At 38.5% G+C, this 22,629-nt stretch overlaps 1 protein-coding gene and 1 long non-coding RNA gene across 6 annotated transcripts in view; one reads left to right on the plus strand and one right to left on the minus strand.

The window, feature by feature from the left end:
• The window catches only part of sh3kbp1 (SH3-domain kinase binding protein 1), a 35,242-nt gene extending 12,855 nt beyond the window's left edge, over positions 1-22,387 (plus strand). Inside the window, exons 4-17 of one of the 4 annotated variants that reach the window (XM_057824327.1) lie at positions 4,795-4,901; positions 4,964-5,099; positions 5,177-5,256; positions 5,326-5,415; positions 8,026-8,098; positions 9,198-9,292; positions 9,360-9,455; positions 9,516-9,570; positions 9,633-9,704; positions 13,228-13,354; positions 13,431-13,501; positions 13,573-13,679; positions 15,047-15,307; positions 17,263-22,387. In XM_057824327.1, coding sequence (XP_057680310.1) covers positions 4,795-4,901; positions 4,964-5,099; positions 5,177-5,256; positions 5,326-5,415; positions 8,026-8,098; positions 9,198-9,292; positions 9,360-9,455; positions 9,516-9,570; positions 9,633-9,704; positions 13,228-13,354; positions 13,431-13,501; positions 13,573-13,679; positions 15,047-15,307; positions 17,263-17,301 — 1,409 coding nt within the window. In that variant the 3' untranslated portion in view covers positions 17,302-22,387. Of the gene's footprint in view, positions 1-4,794; positions 4,902-4,963; positions 5,100-5,176; positions 5,257-5,325; positions 5,416-8,025; positions 8,099-9,197; positions 9,293-9,359; positions 9,456-9,515; positions 9,571-9,632; positions 9,705-13,227; positions 13,355-13,430; positions 13,502-13,566; positions 13,680-15,046; positions 15,308-17,262 lie in introns of all 4 variants that reach the window. The other 3 variants (XM_057824324.1, XM_057824325.1, XM_057824326.1) reach the window with 3 other exon arrangements.
• Positions 2,083-9,439, minus strand: LOC130908662 (uncharacterized). 2 transcript variants are annotated; one of them, XR_009061634.1, is made up of 4 exons: positions 9,337-9,439; positions 5,281-5,386; positions 4,223-4,263; positions 2,083-2,195 (listed from the first exon to the last, which is right to left on the minus strand). It is a non-coding gene; the product is annotated as an uncharacterized LOC130908662 (long non-coding RNA). The 2 variants fall into 2 exon arrangements; XR_009061633.1 differs by lacking the exon at positions 4,223-4,263 and having other exon boundaries at positions 2,167-2,195.
• Positions 22,388-22,629: the final 242 nt, after the last annotated feature.

Raw genomic sequence — 22,629 nt, forward strand, 5'->3', positions numbered from 1 at the left:
AGAAAATCACATTGTTTGATTTTTAAAGAATTTATTTGCAAATCATGGTGGAAAATAAGTATTTGGTCAATCCCAAAAGTTCATCTCAATACTTTGTTATGTACCCTTTGTTGGCAATAACGGAGGCCAAAAGTTTACTGTAACTCTTCACAAGCTTTTCACACACTGTTGCTGGTATTTTGGCCCATTCCTCAATGCAGATCTCCTCTAGAGCAGTGATGTTTTGGGGCTGTCGTTGGGCAACACCGACTTTCAACTCCCTCCACAGATTTTCTATGGGGTTGAGATCTTGAGACTGGCTAGGCCACTCCAGGACCTTGATCATTGTCATGCTGAAAGACCCAGCCACGTCACATTTTCAATGCCCTTGCTGATGGAAGGAGATTTTCACTCAAAATCTCTCGATGCATGGCCCCATTCATTCTTTCCTTTACACAGATCAGTCGTCCAGGTCCCTTTGCAGAAAACAGCCCCAAAGCATGACGTTTCCACCCCCATGCTTCACAGTGGGTATGGTGTTCTTCGGATGCAATTCAGTATTCTTTCTCCTCCGAACACGAGAACCTGCGTTTCTACCAAAAAGTTCTATTTTGGTTTCATCTGACCATAACACATTCCCCCAGTCCTCTTCTGGATCATCCAAATGCTCTCTAGCGAGCCGCAGACGGGCCTCGAAGTGTACTTTCTTCAGCAGGGGGACAGGTCTGGCAGTGCAGGATTTGAGTCCCTGGCGGTGCACTGTGTTACCATTGTGTAGCCTTTGTTACTGTGGTCCCAGCTCTCTGGAGGTCATTCACTAGGTCCCCCCCGTGTGGTTCTGGGATTTTTGCTCACCGTTGTTATCATTTTGACGCCACGGGGTGAGATCTTGCATGGAGCCCTCTTGTATGTCTTCCACTTTCTAATAATTGCTCCCACAGTTGAATTCTTTACACCGAGTGTTTTACCTATTGCAGATTGTCTTCCCAGCCTGGTGCAGGTCTACAATTTTGTCTCTGGTGTCCTTCGACAGCTCTTTGGTCTTGGGCATAGTGTAGTTTGGAGTGTGACTGACTGACATTGTGGACAGGTGTCTTTTATACCGATAATGAGTTAAAACAGGTACCATTAATACAGGTAACGAGTGGAGCCTCGTTAGACCTCGTTAGAAGAAGTTAGACCTCTTTGACAGCCAGAAATCTTGCTTGTTTGTAGGTGACTAGATACTTATTTTCCACTCTAATTTGGAAATAATTTAAAATCAAACAATGTGATTTTCTATTTTTTCCCCCACATTCTGTCTGTCATGGTTGAGGTTTACCAATGTTGACAATTACAGGCCTCTCTAATCTTTTCAAGTAGGAGAACTTGCACAATTGGTGGTTGACCAAATGCTTATTTGCCCCACTGTATATCGTAATACTGTATATATATATGGCACATAATGCTTATTTTAAGTTCTTTGAATTTCTCCTCCACAAGGCTATTTTTGTTCGTATTTAGGTACAAGACATTTGTGTGAAGTTTGGTGCCATTCAGTACGCAATTTCTGTCCGCGCCCTCCATAAGGATGTTTAACTATTGCTCTCCCACAATGAACCAATTAGTGTTCCGAAATGAATGAACTGCGCATTTATTTGTGTGTTTGTAGATCGTCAAACCGTGTATTTCTGTTTTCATTTTGCGTCACTTCGTTGAGAGTTTATCGGTTATCCCTCACCCTGGGGGCAACGCATAAAGAGCGGTCACGAGTGGACAACTTGAGGGTTTGGACGCAGACACTAAATAAAGGACTATTGATGTGAAATTTTGTGTACTTGTTATTGTCTAGGAAAGGAACAAATATAACCTTGTGGAGCAGCGATTTTCCAAAGTTCATTTTTTTGGGACCGGTCTTATATGTATTGCTGTATATTTTCAGTAACATTTTACTTTAAAAACAAACAAACAAAAAGCAAAGTCATATTTTCAGGAAAAAAATGGAATAAACTTTGCAAATTGTACTAAAAACCCACCAACTCTGCTTATTTCTTATTAATACACACTGCTATCTAGTGGACAAAAATGGAATCGCCAGCTAATTCACATTTCTATTTTATTGCTGTGGTGGTACCTCTACTTACGAAATTAATTGGTTCTGGAAGTCGTTTCGTCAACTGCAAATTCCGTAAGCACAGACGCGCTTTCCTTGTACATGCCCTAATCGGTTCCATTCCCTGTAAAATTCAGACATATATCTTTAATAAAGCATAAAATGCATCAAAACATGTAACAAATACATGTTACATTTAGATTATATTGCATAGTAAAAATGAGATTTGTGAATAATGTAAAAAACAAAGAACAGAGTAAAGAATAAACACTAATACATTCACGTACATTTGGCGGAACACCTCATGACAAGTGAAGAGGACGCTGGGATACACACATACACATACAGTGGGGCAAATAAGTATTTAGTCAACCACCAATTGTGCAAGCTCCTACTTGAAAAGATTAGAGAGGCCTGTAATTGTCAACATGGGTAAACCTCAACCATGAGAGACAGAATGTGGAAAAAAAAAACAGACAATGACATTGTTTGATTTTTAAAGAATTTATTTCCAAATTGGAGTGGAAAATAAGTATTTGGTCACCTACAAACAAGTTTTTGGTTGTCAAAGAGGTCTAACTTCTTCTAACGAGGCTCCACTTGTTACTTGTATGAATAGCAGCTGTTTTACCTCATTATCGGTATAAAAGACACTTGTCCACAACCTCTCTCAGTCACACTCCAAACTCCACTATCGCCAAGACCAAAGAGCTGTCGAAGGACACCAGAGACAAAATTGTAGACCTGCACCAGGCTGGGAAGACTGAATCTGCAATAGGTAAAACGCTTGGTGTAATGAAATCAACTGTGGGAGCAATTATTAGAAAATCGAAGACATACAAGACCACTGTTAATCTCCCTCGATCTGGGGCTCCATGCAAGATCTCACCCCGTGGCGTCAAAATGATAACAAGAACGGTGAGCAAAAATCCCAGAACCACACGGGGGGACCTAGTGAATGACCTCCAGAGAGCTGGGACCACAGTAACAAAGGCGACTATCAGTAACACAATGCGCCGCCAGGGACTCAAATCCTGCACTGCCAAACGTGTCCCCCTGCTGAAGAAAGTACACGTCCAGGCCTGTCTGCGGTTCCCTAGAGAGCATTTGGATGATCCAGAAGAGGACAGGGAGAATGTGTTATGGTCAGATGAAACCAAAATAGAACTTTTCTGTAGAACCACAGGTTCTCGTGTTTGGAGGAGAAAGAATACTGAATTGCATCCGAAGAACATCATATCCACTGTGAAGCATGGGAGTGGAAACAACATGCTTTGGGGCTGTTTTTCTGCAAAGGGACCAGGACGACTGATCTGTGTAAAGGAAAGAATGAATGGGGCCATGTATCGAGAGATTTTGAGTGAAAATCTCCTTCCATCAGCAAGGGCATTGAAGATGAGACGTGGCTGGGTCTTTCAGCATGACAATGATCCCAAACACACAGCCAGGGCAACAAAGGAGTGGCTTCGTAAGAAGCATTTCAAGGTCCTGGAGTGGCCAAGCCAGTCTCCAGATCTCAACCCCATAGAAAATCTGTAGAGGGAGTTGAAAGTCTGTGTTGCCCAACGACAGCCCCAAAACATCACTGCTCTAGAGGAGATCTGCATGGAGGAATGGGCCAAAATACCAGCAAAAGAGTGTGAAAAGCTTGTGAAGAGTTACAGAAAACGTTTGGCCTCCGTTATTGCCAACAAAGGGTACATAACAAAGTTTTGAGATGAACTTTTGGTCTTGACAAAATACTTATTTTCCACCATGATTTGCAAATAAATTCTTTAAAAATCAAACAATGTGATTATCTGGGTTTTATTTCCACATTCTGTCTCTCATGGTTGAAGTTTACCCATGTTGACAATTACAGGCCTCTCTCATATTTTCAAGGGGAAATACTTGCACAATTAGTGGTTGACTAAATAATTATTTGCCGCACTGTACAGCAGAGGTCGTTCTTAGCCAACTGGATGCCAGGAAGATGCGGGGCCATAGCCAATGACAGAACAGCTAGATGTATGTTACTTTCAGTAAATTCTAGCAGCCCGAACTGTATTTTTGCCTCGTGTATCCTGAAATTTCTTTCTTAACAAAATGCTATTTTCCTGTTGAGGTGTGTTGTAACCTGAAAATTCCATATCAAGTGGTACATCTACTTACGAAATTAATTGGTTCTGGAAGTAGTTTCTTACTTGAAAATTCTGTAAGTAGAGACGCGTTTTCAATGTAAATGCCCTTATCTGTTCCAAGCCCCCCAAAATTCAGACATAAATCTTTTAGAACGCATAAAAATGCATCAAAACATGTAACAAATACATATTACAATTAGATTATACCAAAATAAACATAAAATACAAGTTGTGCATAATGTAAAAAAACAAGAAAAGAGTTAAGAATAAAAGTTAATACACTCATGAAAAGCTGTCGGAACACGAGGGGCGAGTGAAGAGGACACTGGGATACACTCATACACATACAGTAGAGGTCCCTCTAAGCCAATTGGATACCAGGAATACAAGGCAATAGCCAATGGCAGAGCAGCTATAAGTATACTGCATTCAGTGAATTCTGGGATGCAAGTGCCTTCCTGAAATTTCTGTCATAACAAGAGGCAATATTTTCCAGTTGAGGCGTGTCTTAACCTGAAAATTCTGTATGTAGAGATGTTCTTAAGTAGAGGTATCACTGTATAGAGACACTCATAAGTCAAAGTATCACTGTATTTTGAATAGGGGACCAGATCCGTAAGCGACGCTGCAAAGCGGCCTTCAGCTACGTGCCTCAACATGAAGACGAGCTAGAACTAAAAATTGGCGACATCATCGAAATCGTAGCCGAGGTAAGAGAACGCAGATTCTTAGAAAAGTAGAGAAATGGAGACATTTGTCCGTTGACACTTAGGTAGAGGAAGGCTGGTGGGAAGGCGTCCTTAATGGCAAAAGCGGCATGTTCCCCTCCAATTTCACCAAAGAGATCTTATTGGACGCCGACCCCGATACGCCCGCCTCGCAAGAGGAGCCCCTTGCCGCCCGCAACAGTCAGTCTCATCAAAACTGAAGGCCAGGGCATCGTTCAATTTGACTGTTTACTTTTTTTTTTGCCCGTTTTTCGTAGGTAAGAACAGCCCCGGGAGCGAAAGCGACGGGGGTGACGCTCGATCTGAAACTGGATCTGGAGAAATCCAGCCCAAAAAGGTAATTAATGAAAAAAAATCATACCTGTAGTTGCTTTATAAAAGCTGAAGGTGGTGCTGTCGTGCCAAGGTGAGAGGATTCGGCTTTGGTGACATCTTCAAAGATCAGCCCATCAAGCTGCGCCCGCGATCTGTGGACATGGAGTCAGACGGGGATAAGGTGACGCGCACTCATGTGATTCTTTCAGTGTCACTGATGAAGATAAGACTTCCAATCATGTTTTAATAATCAAGCAGAACGATTTAAATGAGTTTATCATTCGTAGACGTCCAATCTAGCGGAGGAACAAATGGGAACAGGGCCTGCAGAACAGAAACGGGACTCCCAGAGTAGACCGTCCAACTGAGGTGTGGGGGGAGGTGTTCAGGTTCCACAAAAGCATCCACAGCCAACCGCATTAAATAATTGGAAGAAAAAAGCACCTGTCTAATAATTAGATCTTAACCCACCGCTAAGGAATCCACGTTGACTCGAAATGTAAACATTGGTCTCTTGTGTGATGCAGAAAGAAGTTTGTCGCAGACAGGGAAGTTCCCACAGTTAAATCTTCGGTTATCAGTGTCAATTTGATGGCGCTATAAATGCAGAATTCGCACATCTTCACTTTGGTAGGAGTTTTTAAGAGCCCTCGTTTTCAATGCCCCAAAAAATGCATGTGCGTGTGGATGATAGGGCAAACCGTAGAAAAAGTTTTTCTTTTTGCGAAATACCCTGCTATGTGTAGATATGGCCTTTGCACATCATCTTACCTTTCTGTTTGACACTCCCTTCGCTTAACCGCGCCCACTTCACGCAAACCAGGCTTCTCACCCCGATGTGGTCACACCCCCTAAGTTGCGACCCTGGTCCAATCTATTTGATAATTTGTTTAAAAAAAAAAAAAAAAACTTTTGTTTTTTTTTTCAATTTTTTTTTCTTTTTTTTTTGCACAAAATGTTGCATTTTTGGTACAGGATAAAACATTTTTTAGAATTTTTAAAATTAAAATAATATGAAAATTGGTCGATTTTTGGCCAGCAAACTAGATAGTTTTGGTGGGGGGGTTAAAAATGTTGGATTAAAAAAAAAACTTTTGCAAAAACCAAATTTAGATATTTGGTGAAAAATGTTGATTATTTTTTCCACTCAGAATGTTGAATTTTTGGTTGTCTTGGTCAAAAATGTGGATTTTTTGTTGTTGTTAAAACAGTTGGCTTTTTGTTAAATGTTAAAATGAAGGGCTTTTTGTCAAAATCATCTATTTTTTTTTGTTAAATGTTGGATTTTCTAAAAAAAAAAGATTTTTTAATAAAAAGAGATTTGTTTAAATTTTTTTGGCCAGCAAACTAGATTTTGGGGGGGGTTCAAAAATGTTGGATTAAAAAAAAACTTTCTAAAAACAAAATTTAGATATCTGGTGAAATATTTTTATTTTTTTTCCCATCCAGAATGTTGAATTTTTGGTTGTCTTGGTCAAAAATGTGGATTTTTGTTGTTGTTAAAACAGGTTGGTTTTTTGTTATTGTTAAAATGAAGGAAAGGCTTTTTGTCAAAATCATCATTTTTTTTGTTAAATGTAGGATTTTTTAAAAAATGTGATTTTTTAATAAAAATAAGAGATTTGTTTAAATCTTTGGCCAGCAAACTAGATTTTTTTTGGGGGGGGGGGGGGGGGTCAAAAATGTTGGATTTAAAAAAAAACATTTTTTTTTTTTTTTCCCCACCCAGAATGTTGGATTTTTGGTTGGCTTGGTCAAAAATGTGGATTTTTTGTTGTTGTTAAAAAAGGTAGCTTTTTTGTTAAATCTGAAGATGAAGGGTTTTTTTGTCGAAAGTATATTTTGTTAAATGTTGGAATTATTTTTTTTTTTTTTTGTAAAAATAAGAATTAAAAAAAAAAAAAATTGGCCAGAAAACTAGATTTTTTTGGGGGGGGGGGGGTAAAAATGTTGGATTTGAGAAAAAAAAAAAACTTTAAACTTAAAAAAAAAAAAAGATATTTGGTGAAAAATGTTGAGTATTTTTTTCCCGCCCAGAATGTTGGATTTTTGGTTGGCTTGGTCAAAAATTTTGTTGTTAAAAAAGATAGCTTTTTGTTGAAAAAAAAAGAAGTACTTTTTTTGGGTCAAAATTATAAATATTTTTGTTAAATGTAGGATTTTTTTTTTAAATCTGATTTTTAAAAAATTAAAATACGCGATTTTTTTTTTCATTTTTGGCCGGCAAACTATATTTTTAGGGGATCAAAAATGTTGTTTGTTTTATTCCATTTTTTTAGCCTTAGAAAATACAAAATTTAGATTTTTTGTTAAGAAAAAAGTTTTTGAGTTAAAATAAAATAAGAGAATTGTTACTATTAACTCACTGCTTTTCATTAACAAGGTTAGACATCCGATCCATTTAAACTGGGTGCAGTGGTACATGTTTGTGCCATTGATGACACTGGACGTCTAAGTGGATTGGATGTCTCGCGCTGTCAATGGCAGCTAATGAGCCAAATGAGTGCCCTGTAAGGGTTAAAAAAATAATTTGTACATTAAATCTCTACTTCTCAAATTTGAGTAGCGCTACTCCCATTTTTCAACTCGTACGACTCATCACGCAAACATTGGCCGATGTCGGTAAACGGTGAGCTTTTGGCGCTGAGCTCATCAAAAAAAAGCAGCACATTCAGACTTCAACATGTGACTGAACAGAGCGGCGTGTGTGCGCAGTGGACAGAAGCAGCCCTGTGAGTGAGTAAGTGAGAGAGAGTTTTGCTGCGTCCTCAAGGCAACGTTTGTCTTTCAGGTCGCCGATTGGAAGACTGCAAACTCGGCGCCCACCGACAACATGAAGGGTGACCCGGACAGTCGAGGAAAAGGTCTCGTTTTCTATATATCATTTGGTGCCAAATTAATCAACTGTTTTGATTGGCAGGTAGACGTTTGTTTAATTTAAAACTTTGCAAATCCTTTTTTTTTGGGGGGGGGGGGGGGGGGGGGGTGAAGCATCCTAACGGTAAATAGTGAGATACTAGTTAATGATGTATTTAAAACCCATTCTAAGACATTTTTCACTGAAAACTACTATGAATCTTAAAAGATATGTATTTAAAATGAAAAAATTCTGACCAAATTATTTTTTTAAGCCTCTTGATTGTGAATGTTTTCAGTTTGCCACCCCCCAAAAAAAGCAAATATTTTATGTTATGTTATATAGCATATTTTAAGAAATATTTTTGGGTTAAAAGAATACATTTAAAAAGAAAAAAAGTGAAACAAAGAAAAAAAAATCTATATTTTAAATTTATTTGTATTTTAATATGACTTAATATAAAAACGTTTTAAAAGAAGGGGAAAAAAATAACTGGGAATAAATTTTATGTATTTGAAAAGTATATTTTAATGGGGAAAATTGTAAATATTTTTTATTTGTAATTATTCATAAATTTCATTCATTAAAATATATATATATATATTTGAATGGAAAAAAGAAAAAAAATAGGAAAAATCAGTAGTATGTAATAATTGTCAATGTTTTTATTTGTAAATGTTTTTATAAATTTATTGAAAAATAAAATATTTTATATTTGTAATTTTAAATAAATATATATTTCAATATATTTTAAAGGGAAAAACAGTAAATATTGTATTTTATTAATAATTTAATTAAAAAATATATATATTTAAGCAACACTAGGTAACTTTTCCGACGTGTTTAAATATTTTTTTTTTTTAATAGAAATGCCCTCCTGTTCAAAATTTTTCTTCCCCCAGAAAATTGAGATTTTAAGGTTTCCAATGATGTATCACACATGCATATTGGACAATTTTGAAAGAAGGAGCGGAACTTCAAGTCACCTGAGTGTTTTCCACCATATACAGTGTTCTAGTTTTAAAATCTTTTTAATTAAAGAAAAAAAATTGGACATCTCCTGCCGCCAGTGTTAGCCAACAACTGACTCCCATCTTCTTTTCCAGGTCGAGAACTGTGCAAAGTTCTCTTCCCGTATGAAGCGCACAACGAGGACGAGCTAACCATCAAAGAGGGCGAAATCATCACCATCGTCACTAAGGTGATTTGAATTTCCCCGCGAGTCGTTTTTCTACATCACCTCACCTGTCGCGCTTCTATCTCTCCAGGACTGCGCCGACACGGGCTGGTGGATGGGCGAAATCGGCGGCAGGCAAGGCGTCTTCCCGGATAACTTCGTTAAACTCCTCGAAAACGAGAAAGAGGTAACGAAAAGGGAGAAAATTAGCAACAAAAAAATTCTATAATTTGTCCTATCTTTCCAGAGACCAAAGAAGCCTCCACCCCCCGGCGCGCCGGTCGCCAAACCCCCGACGGCGGGTAAGAAAAAGTTTGCTAGCGTTTGCGTGTGCATGTTGTGTTGACAAACATGTGATCGTTAGAGAAAAAGTCGGATGTGAAGAAAGTTCCTCCGGAGCGGCCCGAGCACCTGCCGCAAAGAGAACAGGATCGAGGTACCAGCATCGGTTAAATGTATAACTCTCTTCTTCCTTCATTCGTTCGCTGCCAACTCTCCCTTTTCAAATAAACTAGACGTCTATCATTGTCAGTAGCATGCAATGAGTTAAAAAGGAAATTTTGTTCTTCCTCTGGCCAAGATACGATGAGTTTATTGCTAGTACACGTCCAATCCAATTGAACAGGGAGAGTGGCCATGAATTTGCTGCTGACCCTCCCACTTCAAATGCATTGGACGTCTATTGCCATCTACAGTGGGGCAAATAGGTATTTAGTCAACCACGAATTGTGCAAGTTCTCTTATTTGAAAATATTAAAGAGGCCTGTAATTGTCAACATGGGTAAACCTCAACCATGACAGACAGAATTTGGAAAAAAAAATGAAAATCACATTGTTTCATTTTTAAAGAATTTATTTCCAAATAAGAGTGGAAAATAAGTTTTTGGTCACCTACCAACAAGCAAGATTTCTGGCTGTCAAAGAGGTCTAACTTCTAACGAGGCTCCACTCGTTACCTGTATTAATAGCACCTGTTTTAACTCATTATCGGTGTAAAAGACACCTGTCCACAACCTCAGTCAGTCACACTCCAAACTCCACTATGGCCAAGACCAAAGAGCTGTCGAAGGACACCAGAGACAAAATTGTAGACCTGCACCAGGCTGGGAAGACCTAATCTGCAAAGAAATCAACTGTTGGAGCAATTATTAGAAAATGGAAGACATACAAGACCACTGATAATCTCCCTCGATCTGGGGCTCCATGCAAGATCTCACCCCGTGGCGTCAAAATGATAACAAGAACGGTGAGCAAAAATCCCAGAACCACATGGTGGGGACCTAGTGAATGGCCTACAGAGAGCTGGGACCACAGTAACAAAGGCTACTATCAGTAACACAATGCGCCACCAGGGACTCAAATCCTGCACTGCCAGACGTGTCCCCCTGCTGAAAAAATTACACGTCCAGGCCCGTCTGCGGTTCGCTACAGAGCATTTGGATGATCCAGAGAAGGACCGGGAGAATGTGTTATGGTCAGATGAAACCGAAATAGAACTTTTTGGTAGAAACACAGGTTCTCTTGTTCGGAGGAAAGGAATACTGAATTGCATCCGAAGAACATCGTACTCACTCTAAAGCAAGGGGGTGGAAACATCATGCTTTGGGGCTGTTTTTCTGCAAAGGAACCAGGACGACTGATCTGTGTAATGGAAAGAATGAATGGGGCCATATATCGAGAGATTTTGAGTGAAAATCTCCTTCCATCAGCAAAGGGCATTGAAAATGAGACGTGGCTGGGTCTTTCAGCATGACAATGATCCCAAACACACAGCCAAGGCAACAAAGTAGTGGCTTTGTAAGAAGCATTTCAAGGCCCTGGAGTGGCCTAGCCATCCTCGGATCTCAACCCCATAGAAAATCTGTGGAGGCAGTTGAAAGTCCGTGTTGCCCAACGACAGCCCCAAAACATCACTGCTCTAGAAGAGATCTGCATGGAGGAATGGGCCAAAATACCAGCAAAAGTGTGTGAAAAGCTTGTGAAGAGTTACAGAAAACGTTTAGCCTCCGTTATTGCCAACAAAGGGTACATAACAAAGTAATGAGATGAACTTTTGGTATTGACCAAGTACTTATTTTCCACCATGATTTTCAAATAAATTCTTTAAAAATCAAACAATGTGATTTTCTGTTTTTTTTCCCCACATTCTGTCTCTCATGGTTGAGGTTTACCCATGTTGACAATTACAGGCGTCTCTAATATTTTCAAGTTGGAGAACTTGCACCATTAGTGGTTGACTAAATACTTATTTGCCCCACTGTCAGGCTTAATCTACGAGTTAGTAGGGGTTTAATTAGTTGGTTGAGTTGGAGTCAACAAATTCCCTGTAGTTTGTAAGTTATTTGTTAGTTTCAGGGCTCCGGAGTGGCTAAGCTAGCGTGAGTCAATGGGGCCAACTTAGCATGCCAATGAAAAACAATACAGATCTACGAACAGATCCAACATGGTCAAATAAATTCAAAATGCTGAAGATTTTTCCAAAACACACATGTGGCCAAAACAATGTCACCAGAAAACTGCCATAATTAATTCCATTCTCTAGGACTATTTTTTTTTTAGACAAATAATACGACCACGATAGAAAAGAGTGCTTCAGCCACTCGTGCTCATGCTGCATTCGAGGAAGGTGGGAAGTCGGACTTATCCCGCTCGGAGAGTACCAGTTGCGACCGAAAAGCGTTCCAAACGACTGTAAACAGCAAAGATGGCTGATCGCAACAAGTAAGTTTTTTATTTTTGGCCATCAGAAGACATTTTGACCTCCAGCAAACCTGCCTTCTCGTGACCGATCAAATAGTGGAGGCGTTCCAATGATATTTTTCTAGATCAGAGGTTGGAAACTGACTTCCCACCTTCCTCAAATGCAGCATCTGTCTGTTAACCAACGGCCAGAAAATGGCGAAATGTGCATTTAGAGGCTGTGGAAACAGCCAGAAGAAATGGGCAAAGGAAAGTTTTCACAAATTCCCTATGAAGAACGAGGAAAAATATAAACTAGTTACTTGCTGCTGGCTACGACATAGAAAAATTAGCGGTGGGAAAATAACAATGTGATATCACTCCGCCCTGCTCCTCTGCAGAGCAGCTTACAAATGTTGCTGGTAATACTGCAATTATTAACATGCAGTGGCAAGTTTTAATAACTTTATCCTGAAAACATAGCCAACACTATTGATTGCATGTGTCATCTCAATGATGATTTTCATGTATGCATATGTTTTTTATTGGCATGCTAAGTCGACCCATTTGACTCGCGCTAGCTTAGCCACTCTGGAGCCCTGAAACTAAAAAATAACTAACAAACTACACTGAATTTTTAAAATCAACTCCACCGACTTATTAAACCCTCACTAACCGGAAAATTAAACCAAACGCTAAAAAATCTGAATTTCCCCTTAAACTTGAAAATAAATTTTAATGTTAAACATTTAGTTTCAGTTCAGCAATTACATCAAGTACCACTAGAAGGAGCCCACATAAAATACTTCAGAATATTTATTTTTATCATTAGTAGACGTCCAATCATTCAACTTCCACTTCAAATGGATTTGACGTCTATTGCCATCAACGACATCCAATGAGTTGACATAAAAATATTTTCTTTATCATGTAAGAGGAGTTGCAGTTCAGCAATTACCTTAAGCACCACTAGAGGGAGCCCACATAGTATACCTTACGATAAAATTAGGCGTCCAATCAATTTTTTATCCCTATGAATGGCAGCCAATGAGTTAACTTCAAAATGGATTGTAATTTTAAACATTTAAACCAGGTTAGCAATTCCATTAAGCACCACAAGAGGGAGCCTACATAAAATACCTTACAATAACATTCCTTTCTTTACCTTAACTGCCTTTATTCTTGAACACTTGTGCTGACTTTTTCCCTTCAAAAAATGCTTCGGCTTCCCCTCACGTGTCCTAAAAATAAATCCAAGAGGTGTTTGTGTGTGTGTGTAGGTGACGAAGTGGTCAAGCCCCCCCTTCCGACTGTCCTCCCCAAGAAAGTTTTTCCTCCTAAAACGTCAAATTCCTCATCCGCTACCCAACAACCCCCGAGACGCCCTGAGAGACCCCCCACCCTTGCGTCAGTATCCGCTCGTAAAACACCCCTTTACCCCTTACCCCTTTACCTTAACCTTTGTGTGTGTGTGGTCGTTCAGGTGCGAAAGCCCCAAATCTGAGGGCGGGGCTTCGACACCTGAACCTGCCCCTGACAAGTCTCAAAACATGGGTGAGCGCGGATAGGTGAGAACGGGGTGACATGCTGGCGGATTTTTGATGTGTGCTGTTCCGAAGGTCTAGATTTGGACCTGGACGCGGTGGTTCCCACGGCAGAGAAGCTCAGTCACCCCACGGCGTCGCGGCCCAGAGTCACCGACCGTCGGCCTCGCTCGCAAATCATCATTTCGGTAAGGGACCAAATGTTTATTTTAGTGCCATTGTCATTGCAATCAAGCCATTTATAAAGTCCTAAATCAGGGGTCTCCAAACTTTTTCCTGTGAGGGCCACATAACTTTTCCCTTCTCTGATGAGGGGCCGTGGTCAGTTTTTAAACAGAAAAGGTGTGGCGATTGCAGGAGTGCCTAAATTTAAAAATGTATTGTTTATCTGAAAGCCACAATCAAATAACCCTTGCTAGATTCTTCACGGAACAAAAGTAAATATAATAAAAAAATGATAATAATAAAATACAATATAATATAGTTCGGGCTGTCAAAATTATCACGTTAACAGGCGGTAATTAATTTTTTAAAATTAATCACGTTAAAATATTTGACGCATTTAACGCACATGCCCCGCTCAAACGGATTAAAATGACAGCAGTGTCATGTCCATTTGTTACTTGTGTTTTTTTGGTGTTTTGTCACCCTCTGCTGGCGATTGGGTGCGACTGATTTTATGGGTTTCAGCACCATGAGTATTGTGTAATTATTGACATCAACAATGGCGAGCTACTAGTTTATTTTTTGTTTGAAAATTTTACAAATTTTATTAAAACGAAAACATTATGAGGGGTTTTAATATATAATTTCTATAACTTGTACTAACATTTATCTTTTAAGAACTACAAGTCTTTCTATCCATGGATCGCTTAAACAGAATGTTAATAATGTTAATGCCAGCTTGTTGATTTAATAAACAAATACAGTACTTATGTACAGTATGTTGAATGTATATATCCGTCTTGTGTCTTATCTTTCCATTCCAACAATAATTTACAGAAAAATATGGCATATTTTATAGCTGGTTTGAATTGCGATGAATTACGATTAATTCATTTTTTAAGCTGTGATTAACTCGATTATACATTTTAATCGTTTGATAGCCCTAAATATAATACAATACAATACAATAATAACACTATTAATCAAATAGATAATAACCAAATAACCCTCTCTGGGTTCTTCACAGAAAAATGCCAGAAAATAAAAAACACAAGTAAAAAAAAAAAAAAAAAATTTAAATGTTCAGGGGGCCTGACCAAATGTGGAGGCGGGCCGTAGTTTGGGGACCCCTGGTAAATGATACACTCATTCGTTGACCATCTGTGCTGCTTATCTTCATGGTTGCTGGAACTTTTTCCAGCTATCCGTACACTAGGTGGGGGGATACACCCAGAACTGGTTACCAGTCAATAGCAGTGCACCTTAAATTATCAGCAAATAAAATATGATATTAATACCAGTGATAAAAATTCACAGCAGAAGGATGATTGGACGTCTGTCATAGTCAATGGCACTGAAAGAGTTCAATCCAAATCGGTGACCCCCACAGGTACCTGAGAGTAAACCTCAAGTCACTACCAAGCCGTCGGCTCTGCTTCCCGCATCGCCGCCTTCCCCCTCAGCGCTTTCCGGCCCAGCCCCGGAGCTGCGGCAGACGTCGCCCGTGACGGCGCCCTCGCTGGAGGACCTGAGGAAACAGCTGCGAGAGCTGCGCGGCTCCGTGGAGCTGCTCAAGACTCAGCACAGGCAGGAGATGAAGCAGCTTGCCGGCACGCTGGACGAGGAGAAGAAGATACGACTCAGTTTACAGGTCAGATCATTTTCCAAAACAGTAAATATATATATATTTTTTAAACATTCATTAAAAAAAAAATTTGAGGAAAAAAGTCCCAAAATTTTTCACAAGATAAATCCAATATAACTGACAACACCCCCTAAAAAAAAAAAAAACATTGACAAAAATGTGTAAAAAGTCCATTCCATCAAAAGTCCAAATGGTTTGCACTTCTAGCATAGTCATGGTACTGCAGCATTCACAGACGGTCGGTTTTAATTTTTATCTGACTTTTTGTGAACCAAAACTCCAACATTTTGGACAATTTTTGAAAAACATTTTGAGCAAAAATTCAAATGTCAATAGTCAAAAGTCCAAATCGTTTGGACGTCTAACGCCGTCAATGGCACTGCAGCCTTTACAGACTGTCGGTATTGTTTTTTTATCTTACTTTTTTTGTCAACCAAAAATCCAACATTTTGGAGAAAAAAATAAAGTTTAATTTGTGACCAAAATTCACAAATATCAAGAGTCAAAAGTCCAAATCAATTGGACGTCTAGCGGTGTCAATGGTAAACATGATCATTCACATCCAGTCGGTTTAATTTTTTTTAGGCCAAGATCCAACATTTTGAAAAAATTGTTTTTTAAAAACATTTTTGACCAAAAATTCACAAAAGTCAAAAGTCCAAATCGATTGGATGTCTAGCACCATCAATAGTACTGAAACATGAGCAAGCACAGCCAGTGGGTTTTGTATTTTAGATTATTTATGTTTACCAAAAGAAAAAAAAAAAAAATGAACATTTTTGACCAAAAATTTACAAGTTAAAAGTCCAAATCGATTGGACCTCTAATGCCATCAATTTTACTGCGACCTTCACATACAGTAGGTTTTATTTTTTATCTTACTTTTTTGTGAACCAAAAAGCCAACATTTTTGACCCAAAAATGTTTAATTTTTGACCAAAATTCCCAAATGTCAAGAGTCAAAAGTCCAAAGCAATTGGACGTCTAGCGGCATCAATGGTAAACATGATCATTCACATCCAGTCGGTTTTATTAAAATTTATTAAAAATCCAACAATTTGAACAATTAAAAAAAATCCATTTTGATCAAAAATTCACAAGAGTGTCAAAAGTCCAAATCGATTGGACCTCTACCGCCGTCAATTCTACTGAAACATGAGCATGCACAGCCAGTTGGTTTTGCTTTTTAGGTTATTTTTATTTACCAAGAATCCCAGCATTTTCGACCAAAAATTTACAAGAGTCAAAAGGGTATAATCCATTGGACGTCTAACCCTCTCTATGGTACTGCACCTTTCACAGACGGTCGAATTTATTTTCTATTTTACTTTTTTGTGAACCAAAAATCCAACATTTTGGCCAAATTTTTAAAAAAACATTTCGAACAAAAATTCACAAATGTCAATTGTCAAAAGTCCAAATTGATTGGACGTCCAGTGCCGTCAATGGTAAACATGAGCATTCACATCCGGTCGTTTTTATTTATTTATTATCCAAAAATCCAACATTTTGAACCAAAAAAAAATTAATAATTTTGACCAAAATTGCGCCAGAGTCCAAATCAATTGGACCTCTAGCGCCGTCAATTGTACTGAAACATAAGCATGCACAGCCAGTCAATTTTGTATTTGTTGGGTATTTTTGTTTACCAAAAATCCTAACATTTTGGACAAAGAAAAAAAAAATCAACATTTTTGACCAAAAATTCTTAAATTCCTGATGGATTGAACGTCAAGCACAATCAGTGGTACTGAAACATAAGTATTCACAACCAGTTGGTTTTATTTTTGTTAACCAAAAATCTAACCTTTTGGACAAACCCCCCCACACAACATTTTTAACAAAACAATCCAGTCATCAACACTTATGACTGAAAAGCCAATTCACTGTTTAAATGACACATTTCAACTGTATGAAAATATACCTTAAAAAGAGCCACCATCTTTGTGTTTGATTTTCAGATGGAAGTGGAGCACATAAAGAAGATTCTGTCCAAATGAGCCCTGGTCGAAACAATGTTTGTGCCAAAAAGATCGCGACGACGCCACCTGCGGCGAGCTTCGTGGACTAACACAACCTTGCACCCCTAAACCCCGCCCCTGCCATGATGTCGCCTTACCTTGCGTTCCTCTTCCGTTCATTTCCTACCAGCCTTTTCGCGTCATTCAAAAAGGTACTCGCGTGAAACGGGTGGCGGAGGCCCATCGGAACCCCCGCGGGCCGGCCGGTTCGGACCGCCGCCTTTTTAACTTGTTGGCTGCCATTGACGGCAATAGTAAATTTTGACGAATGTTTGAGTTTATCACTAATAGACGTCCCTCTATCACCGTCAATGGCAGCCAATGAGTTAACTAAGCTGTGTGTGTGCTTGCGTGCGTGAGATAGTTTAGCTCCAAATGGATGTTTTTCGTTATGTCATGCGTCGCTCATTCGCCCACGTTTTATTAATATATCTTAACGTGATATTGTATTATTGTTATAATCTCACCAAAAGTTCGGGTGGAAGACCCTAAAATGTGAACTTGAAGCCCGTCGCACACTAAGTGGACATTTTTCTTCCACTTTAAAATGAATCCAGATTGACGTCTTTAGCGAACCGCTTTTGGCCCTGGAGCCGTATGTTGGACAAGTTTTAAAGGGATCCACGGATAGAAAGGCTTGTAGTTCTTAAAAGATAAACGTTATTATGAGTTAAAAGTTTGATATTGAAATCACTCTTGATGTTTTCGTTTTTATACAATTTGTAAAATGAGTTGAACTAGTAGGTCGCCATTGTTGTTGACGTCGCATGGTTACGCTGCCGGGCTTCCTCTAGCGACATAAACATGTCATCTGTTCAACTCAAAAGAAACATTAATGAGCATGACCGCACTATCGATATTTCACAAAACGAGCAGCAAAAGCAAAATGAACGGGAAAGACGGGATGAGACGGGGGGGGGGGGGGGGCTGTTGTTCTTTCAAAATGTGCTGTACTGGCAAAACGTCCTACAAGAGATGAATTTGACACCCAAAGTACCACCGTGCCCTTTTAGCTTGTTTTGTTTCAATGCATACAAACAGAACATACTAAAAATGCCTTAAGAAAATACTTAAACGTAGAAATATCAAATAAGGGTGGTTTTAATACTCTACGTGACTAATGTGGTCAACAGATCAAGAATCTGCCTTAAAGCTACGACAAGAAAACACTATGCTTAAAGGTATGAGAGGGAAACACATGCAAAAAGTATTTTGAGGCAATGAAAAGGTTAGTAAAAGACTCAATTAGTGCTGCAGCTATCGATTATTTAGGTAATCGATTAATCTATCGATTAGTTTGTCCGACTAATGGAGTAACTGGATTACGAACACTTAATGCATTGCAGAATCGGTTTTATTTTTAGCTTTTTTTTTTTTTTTTTTTGTAGCTTAAATGCTATAAAATGCTAATTTTTTTTTTTACAAAGCTCGTAACGAATCGTTCAAACATTCCAACAAAAAACAGCTAAATATACTTCTGAACTAAATAATGAATTAGGGCTGCAGCTATCGATTATTTTAGTAGTCGATTAATTGATGAACTAGTTTGAATAATCGAGTAATCGGATAAGGAACATGAAAAACTAAAGTACCTGAGCTGAGCCTCAAACGGTATAAAAAAATAAATAAGGCTCTATGTACAACAAAAGAACAACTGGCTAACATACATAGCAAAAGGCTGCTAGCGTAAATGCTATAAACGCTAATGTTTTCTTTCTTACAATGCTCTAAACAAATGGTTCAGACACATATTCCCCCCAAAAATGGCTAAATATATCTATAAACTACATTACAAATGCATTAAAAACATTAGCTTAAACAAAAACTTAGTTTTTGTTGGTCTTAACAAGGAGTAGCTGGTTTCAGCCATGCGAAATGAGGCAGTGTATCCACCCAAATCGATAAAACTAAATGCAAACACTTTCAAAATAAACCATTACAATGCCACATTAATTAAGCGAATACTCAAAGCAACAAAATTTAATTCAAATCTTTTTTTCTAATCGAATACTCGAGTTAATCGATTAATCGTTGCAGCACTATAACGCATGCATAAACAAACATAATAGCTCAAACAAAAACATACCTTATGTTGGTCTTAACTGGGAGCAGCTGGATTCATCCATGTTAGATGAGTTGTATCATATTCACTATTGCCACTAGAGGACAGTGTATCCACTCAAATAAAAAAAACTAAATACAACATGTTCAAAACGAACAATTACAACGTTACTCTAATTAAACGAGTCCTCGAAGCAGTAAAATTTGATCTGAAACTTTTTTCTAATCGAGTTACTCGATTTGAACGATTAATAGTTGCAGCACTAGACTCAATAAATACACAAATTGTAACAACTCGCCACTTTTAACCGATGTGCACATGTATTGGACGTCTCTCCGCGTAGAAAGAATTGGAGTAATCCGGTACTGTTCTTCGAGTGACAGTGACAATCTACATCATCACTCATAAAACATGGCGCCCTCCGTAGGTCAAAACATGTACTAAATATGATAGATTTTTAAGTCAATGATAATATTTTATGTGTTTCTAATAACATATTTTAGTAAAAGAGAACAATTGTGGCTTATTAGAGCCTACAAGTCTTTAAGTCCGAGGTTCCCTTTAAAACTTACAAAATGACTTGAAAATACTCGTCTTTCAGACACAGGGCGTTTGATGTACTTTACATTCCATTGAAATAGTAAGGGCGCCCCCCACAGGCACAAACAGGCTAAATGCGCGCTAATGCATGAGCACATTTGCGTATGTGAATATGATTACTGTCTAGTTTGTACGATGGAGTATTAGGGTCACACAAAGAAAGGGGGGGGGGTAATAATACGAGTAGGGGTGGGCTCACGATATGAAAAAAAAAAAAAAAAAGCTATTTTTATCATTCCGCTCTGAGTTTAACACTAGTAGACAAACGTTCATTCGCAGCCACCCACCCAGTTCAAATAAATTGGACGACTATGACCGTCAGTGGCAGACAGTAAGTTCATTTTGGGGCATTTCACTTCATTTCCTGTTGATGTTTGGTCACTTCCTGTTGATTTTGGGGCATTTACAGTCCACTTCACACCTTTAAAAACGTTATATCAATTCTCGGTGGTAGCATATAGATAACCTTTTGGACTGCAAAGTATCGTTATATATCATCTTTTCGATTTACAGGTAGTCTCCGGGTTGTGAACAAGTTCCATTCCATTGCTGGCGACGTAACCCGAATTTCCTTGTAGGTCGGAATTATCCCTTTAAGTACCCCTGAATACCCTATACATCTCAAAATAACTATCCAAAAACATGTACTATACATCATTTAATAAAATAAAGTATAAAAATAACATACTGTACTTACACCGTCAATGCTAAAAGGTGTAACTGTTAAGCCCCTTTCAGACCTACGCTGAACTTCAGTTAAGTCCCGGGATTTTAATCGGGTAGCCCTTATATCTGACATGGCTATGATACCGACATTAACCGGGTTGCGTCCTAGTAAAATGTCCGGGACTTAACCAGGACGCGGCAAATATGAAACCAGCCTGTTAATTCCAGGATCAAAGCGCGTAGGCTGATGACTTAATTATCACGACGGGCCGATCGTCATTTCCTTTTTCTTCGTAGTAATACAAAAATCAGTGAAAAATATCGCAATCGTCAACATTGCGAACTGGAAAGAAATGAAATGGAACTGAAATTGCTACAGGATCTTAGAACGTGGAAGAGACAGTCCATCGTCTTTGGAAATGCGTGGTTTATTTTGTTGCTAATGCCAACCAAAAATGACGTAATGTCCAGGTTATAAAATCCCGTCCCCCGCTCAGAGAGCGGCGAGTTGCCAACACGGGACAATTCTGAAGGTGTCCAACCCGAGTAATCCCCGGTACATCTCCCCATGTCTTAAAGCCATGACACGGGTAAACACCACGTCACATTACACAGGAATTTAGCGTCTGAAAGTCTGAAAGGGGCTTTGCGCGCGCGACTAAAAAAATACGTCTGGAGACAGAATAGCGGACGGGACTCTGGCATCGTTAAGTCGAAATCACAAGTAGGGTACGTCACAACCCGAGGACTACCTGTATAGTCACACCCCAATTTCAGAGATTTAAATCATACGTCGTAATATTACGAAAAAATAGTTTCGTACTTGACAAAATTATTTTTAAGTGCTACGTCTCGTAACATTACGTAAAGTTGCATAAAATGTACGATTTAGCCGTGCTCCATACATCGTTACGTGAAATTACAAATTTAATCTCGCAATTTTTTTCATAGGTCTATTTTTTTTTTCTTTGTGTAACCCTAATACCCATAGGTTTGCCTTCACACAATTAAAAATGTTCATTTGAAAATAAGGTGCACTTTTTCGACCTCACCGGAGATGCATGACGGTCACGTCACGTCGGAATAGAAGGAACGTATGTATGCGTGATCACGTGCACGTTAGCTTCCTCCTCCGTACGCGCACAAACTATGGCAACACATCACTGTGGCCTTCCTCTTTCACTTCTTTTTTTTGTTGTTTTGTTTCTGTCATACGAACAAGAAAACAACCGAGGCTGCAAATTGTTTTCTTGACTTGGTCCTCTTTCTCCGGGATAGTGATGACATAAATATATATATAAATCTATATATTCTTTTATATTTGGGTGTAATAAAGATGATATTATGTACTGTATGTGTTGGTGATTTTGTTGTTGTGTTGTTGTTGTTGACGACTATGTATTAGCGTATTAGCTGCAATTGATAGGCATCCAATTGATTCAACCTTTTTGGTTTTTTTTGCTGAAGTAGAACATTTATTTGGTTTTCCAAGTTTTACAAAGTCCATATGTTTTGGTTTAAAAAAAACAAAACAATTACTGAATAAAATAGGACTAAATCACAACATTGGAAACATGAAATACAATTTTAAAAATATTAGAATTAAGAAATTGGATGTGAAAAACAGATTTAAATTTAAGTATAAACACAGTATATCGTCTTTCATATCCAGTACGGTTGCATTTGTTTTCAGTACATTTATATTTTTAACTCATATTTAATATAGGCCTATCGTCAGGTTTTGCAAAAATTATCAAAAGTGTTCATAACTATCAAACATTCAACAAATAGTTGAGGTTTACGTGTTTCCTGAAAAATCTCATAAAATTACCTTCGTAATTAGGGATGTTCCGATCATGTTTTTTATGCTCCCGATCCGATCGTTTTAGTTTGAGTATCTGCCGATCCCGATATTTCCCGATCCGATTGCTTTTTTTTTGCTCCCGATTCAATTCCAATCATTCCCGATAATTTTTCCC

This window comes from Corythoichthys intestinalis, chromosome 20 (genome assembly GCF_030265065.1).
Source record: "Corythoichthys intestinalis isolate RoL2023-P3 chromosome 20, ASM3026506v1, whole genome shotgun sequence".
Lineage (NCBI taxonomy): Eukaryota > Metazoa > Chordata > Actinopteri > Syngnathiformes > Syngnathidae > Corythoichthys > Corythoichthys intestinalis.